General features: G+C 47.2%; 1 protein-coding gene across 1 annotated transcript; it reads right to left on the reverse strand.

Moving 5' to 3' along the window:
* Positions 1 to 809: 809 nt before the first annotated feature.
* On the reverse strand, positions 810 to 3,710 carry TEOVI_000530300 (kinetoplastid-specific dual specificity phosphatase, putative; the record flags this gene model as incomplete). The annotated part of the gene is made up of 1 exon (XM_067220185.1): positions 810 to 3,710. One exon carries the CDS (start codon positions 3,708 to 3,710, stop codon positions 810 to 812), a length of 2,901 nt encoding a protein of 966 aa, XP_067076286.1.
* Between the last annotated feature and the right edge of the window lie 1,840 nt (positions 3,711 to 5,550).

Here is a 5,550-nt window from a genome sequence, read left to right on the forward strand (position 1 = left end):
TTGCTACGTCAGAAAACACAACGACAGCAACAACATTCAAGTGACCCACTTTGCTTGCACTTGGCTTATATATATATATATATTATTTTCGCTTTAGTTGTTGCCGCTGTTGCTGTTAGGCCTGCAATAGGGCCATTCGCATATCCCGCTGCAGCCGTATCCGTGTCTTCATCCAGGGAATACGTGAAGAAGGAGAATCAAACCGAACGAAAACACCAAAAGAAAAAAAAAAGAAGGTTCAATAATAAATAAGCAAGAGGTGAATGGGAGGAAAAAAGAGAAAAGGGGAGAAAATACCAACAGACAGGTGCGTGCCGACCTCATACCAGAGCGGTGGTGACAGCGTACATGCAAATGACAACTGGCTGCAGAAACACCAGCCAAATATAATTTGGATGCGCATAACGTTGCTTCATAGTTCATATAAACACAACTTCTGTGCCACCACATTATCATTCACACGTTTCTCCACATATTCATTTCCTTTTTCTGTCATTACTAAACCAGTCGTGGCGGTCATGCTTCCGCGCACCCGCTGTCCTCATTTACGATTATTACAATTATATTTATAATTATTTCTTACGGTTATTCCTTTCGCCTTCGCCTTCACTTTCACTCTCACCCTCATTAGTAAACGACATATCTGCTGTAATCTACTCGTCACACGTGTCAGAGTTCCTTTTCCTCACATCAATTCCATTCTATCCGAACAATGAACTTCTCATCCATCTCTTCGTATATATATGTATATATATATATATATATATATATATATATACACGTTGCTTTTTTTTTGTCCTTTCTTTTTTCTAATGCGGCGAGGCGCATTCGCCAGCAAGCGCCTGCAACGCAAGTACGAAACCAATGTTAGGACTTATGTTCCTTTTCTTTCTGAGCATTTCAAATGCCCATTGATAACTTCCTGCTGTTTTTGAGCCTTCCTCCACACTCCTGCGCGCTACACAGCAACAACAGGCACAATCGGCAATGACATCACAATCGTTCTTCCCCACATTCGGCACCTCAGCACCTCCATTATTATTACTGCTGGTGCCGGGAGTTGCACTCATGGGGATGTTGTTACTGGCATCATTTCCACATACTGCGAATGAGCTTGCCCCAACAGCAGTAGAGGGACTTCCACTACCGCTGGTGACAGCTGCTGGTGTGGTTGTGTTGACTCCTCTTCTTGGGCTAAAGCTACAGTTGCCGGCGCGGATCATTGCACCGTTTGGGGATGAGGGGTGAGTTGACGGTGGAAGCGCAGAGCCGCAACACACGGGCGCGCAACTGCCATCACGTACCGCAGGCGCACTGTGGTTCTCTGCTTCCTTTATCAACGTTGCCACTTCATCGCTGATCCGGCCCCAGCACCCGTTAGAGGAGAGAAACTCCCCGTAAAGAATAAGATACCCCAAAACGATAGTTGCGCTACGACTCACACCCTCTCGACAATGAACAAGTATACCACCGGCACCCCACGACTGGAACATGGGCGGAAGGACGCTGTTGCTATTATGCGTAGAGGACGCTACAGGTTTGTTACTACCGCCGCAACCGTCACCAGCATTGGTGACACCATGACAGGTGGCGGCTCCAATGTTACCATCACCCACCATTCCCTGTTCTGCACCCTTTCCAAACTTTCTGGTGCCCACCGCACCGTTCGTAGCGACTTTTGTGGCATTACTGCCGGTGCTACCCGCGGCGCATTGCGAACTATGACAACAGTTGGTGTTGCCATTCGTCGGGTGCTTGCAGAACGGGGGAGTCGTTTCCGTTCTGGTCAGCTCAAACTGCCGACGGTGCAGCTGAGTGTGAATCAGCTGTGCGAAGGATACCAGGTACCGCGCAACATCCTCATCACTGTTATCCTTCATGTGGAATTTCATGTAGTGGACGTTGCATGGGTTATTCAGCATTTCAGGGGTCACTGCACACTCCGTCGCTACGTTTATTACCAGCGAGATGCCCCGCTCAGCTAGAACCTCAGGCCTTTTGGAGTCGGCATAGGAACCAATAAACAAGCCCGACACCACCTCTGCTGCGTTGAAGCCCGTAAGGACAGCTGGCCTTGATATAACTGAGCCGTTTTGTGGCGGGTGATCATTATCCTTCCGCAACACCTTCCTCTTTTCGCCACTGTCCATCCCCTTCTTTCGTTTGCATGGTGAGATTTGCTGAGGAGTTCGGCTTCCTCGCCCGCCGATGGTATCGGACTCTGCCCTCCACGATTTATCCATTGGTCCTGTGAGGGCTGACATCGCTGTACTCGATGGATGCCTGCTGAGGTCCAGCCGACAGGACACAGCGCTTAATGTCGTTGAAGGGCCCCGTGGAGCCGAATGTCTGTCCGTCTCATTATTCGCTGATGCCTCCGGAGACGCGGCAGTAACGGGTGAGAAGGAGGGTGATTGCGGTAGTGTGATGAGTAAGGGATTCGCATTGGCCGCACTGAGTCGGTCCCGAATCCTCTGCCATCTACTGTTGGAACCAACTTCTTCCCCTCCCTCAGCCCGTGCAGCCATCGTGTCCACTCCCGGCCCCTCTTCTACCATTCCTTGGCAAGGAAGACTCGGACTAAAATCCCTCCCTTCACCTAAGCCCCTGTTTATGCTCACGCTCTGCTCCTCAAAATATGAGTATTCCCTCACTAGTGGCTGCGACACATCAACTGTGGGTGACTGGCTCACCGCCTCAGGCGTCCGGTTCCCTTCAGTGTCTTCACTTGTATCCACACCGGGGCATATGCGAGCACCGCCCCTAAGGATGTCGCTGCATCTACCGATGCTGAATGACCGAGCCTCATCTTTGCCAACCGAGAGTGGTGGCGTCACAATATCATCAAACTTCGCCGTGCTGCGCGGTACTCCCCCTCGCGTGTTGCACACCCTTCCTTCTAAGCCTCCCAGCGCTTCACAGCGCAAAGCCCCGCCGGTGCAACTTATATTCGACCTGAAGGTCCTCTCATTTGTTCCCAAGGGAGCGCGTGCCAGTGGTGACCTTGGAGTAAAGGCTGACGTCGTTCTCGTGGAAGTTAAGCCAGCTACGAGCTGACTATCCCTACTTTCTTCCTCTCCTTCAATTCTCACACTTCCCACAAATGGTCTAACATACGAAGTTGTCTTGCACGTGGCAGGGAGTGTGGTGAGGAGACCAGCGGCACGCTCCCGTTGCGTAGGATTACTGCGGTGATCGGGGGCCCGGCTGTTAGCGTTGCTTTGCCTTTCGTCACCGGCGGCAGCAGACATTGTGATTTTCTGTGCCCCTGTTGCCAAGCTGTCTTTTTGCACCGCCAGCGGCGGCCACAAGTCTTCGTGCTCGTCTGTCAACTCCTCATCCCAATTAAAGGTTGTAGTGAGAGGCAGCGGCATGGTTTTGCTAAATTCTTCTTCCTCTTCTTGTTGCTTTTGCCGTTGCAGTGCAACCTTCGCGCGCCCCCCAGTTGTTGTTGTTGTTATTGGTGGTACATGCAGCGGCACCGAGGAGACGAGATGCGAGTCGGGTGGCAAACTGTGTACCCTCGCCCTCGGTTCAAAACGGGTTCCACCACTGCTTCTACTAGCGCGCCCAGTTGGTTCAGTAGTGGGGTGAAGGCTTGCTGTGTTGCGTCCGTCCCAATGATCCGAACTACTTCCTGGCGGCGTCTCACCACGTTCATTTTTCTTCCCTTTCTTCCCTCTTTCCCGTTTTGTTGCTTCTCTTTCCATCTTTTTTTCCCCCGTTTTCCCGCACGTATGTATACGTGCTCAGACTATATTTGTTTCCCCCCTACTTTCCCTTTCCCTTGGATTTTACTCCTCTAAACTAAAAGCCGGCTTTCCCGTTTTTGTTGTATTTCCTTTTGCACTTCTCCCTCCACACCACAGAGATGGTGGGAGCGGTTTGAACAACTTTTTCTCACGAGAATGTACCGATGACTGATTAGAATTACCACGTATGACCGCAAGATGCATTCACGCATATATATTATATGCGGTTACGTTTGCATGTGGTGGTAAACGGTGCATGGGTAACATAAAGGCGACACCGAACGGGAAGGGTGGCAACAAAAAGAAAGAGATAGAGGGGGAAAGAGATCAAAAATAAAGTGGTATTTTACGAGTGAAAAGACAACAATATTATCCTATGGTGATTTGTGGTGGCCGCGTTTAGCCAAGCCATCACCTAAACGTAACTGCGGTTGTATTTACTGCTAACAATTATACGAGGAATACAGGAATGGCTCGAGGGAGAGGTGTTGTGTTGTGCTGTTTTTGCTTTCCTGCGATTATTACTATCATTTCCTTTTGTTTGTTAGTTATATATGTTTTGTTCATGATTAATATTTCTTTTTTTTTCTTTCTCCTCAGTTTCATTACCTTTTTTCGCTTACTCGTGCGTGCAAGGGAAGTGAAAAAAGAAGGGATCGCCATGAACATCATGATCACCATAATAACGAAAGGAGGAAGAGCTCGAACAGTAAAGAACGTGTTGGTGAATCCGTTCTTAATGATCATTTCCTTCCTTCCCGCTATTTCATTCCCCCCTTTCGTCCCTTTCGCAGGTATTCTTATTCTTCCCTTTATGCTAATAAATATATATTTAAATATATTTGAATGGCATCAGTGTCACTCCTTTTTTTTGTTTACACTCAGTTACACTTATTTTAGGTTTCCTTTTCTTTTCTCTCTCTCTCTTATCGCTGATTGACGTTTAAAACATGAAAGACGGGCACGGAGGGAGCAAAAATAAAGCACAAACACATACGCGCAAAGAAAAAAAAGATGAAAGTGTGAGGGGTAAAGAGGGAAAAAAAAGAGGCTGAGGAAACGGTTAAACGAAACAAAGAAAAAAAAAGGTGGGCGGATAAATGACACGCTCAACATCACCACTGCTTCCATCTGTTGCCATACCTTTTACTTACAGTAATAAGTCGTGTTACAATAATAATCATAGTAATAATAACTGTAACTGTGGTAATAACACACTGACCAAAGAAAAAAGAAGGAGATGACGAAGCTGACGAAATGTACGAGGGGAACGCGACGAGGCCAGTGTGATATACCTCCACAGCAATAATAATGATAGAAATAGTTGGAACAATAACTGTAAGTAAAGAACAAACATGGCAAATGAAACAATACAAAAAAAAAGATAAGAAACAATATAAAAGATATTTTTTAACGACCTGAAAAATGAAAACATTATAAAAGGAGGACGAAAAACATTTACACGTGAGTTTGTGCCCGCGTGGGTTGACGGAATCAGGGGGAAATGCAGTAACAAGTTGCTTTTGAATCACAGCACGACAAACCACGACAATTAAAATGAATGCAATACATACCGTAATAATGCTACTTCCATATCTTCCCCTATAAATTAGCGCCGCGCCGTGTTAATCGATGGACATATGCAAAAACAAAGCACACACACGCACAAACACGGGGTCATCCATTTATATAAGTATCAATGTCTGACTGAAAGTTCATGCGCATTCATGGTCCCTGGTGAGCCAGGAGAGTGAGAATAAAACCTACCTACCTACCTACCTACACACACACACACACA

Source organism: Trypanosoma equiperdum (assembly GCF_001457755.1).
Source record: "Trypanosoma equiperdum strain OVI genome assembly, contig: ctg_1073, whole genome shotgun sequence".
Taxonomy (NCBI): domain Eukaryota; phylum Euglenozoa; class Kinetoplastea; order Trypanosomatida; family Trypanosomatidae; genus Trypanosoma; species Trypanosoma equiperdum.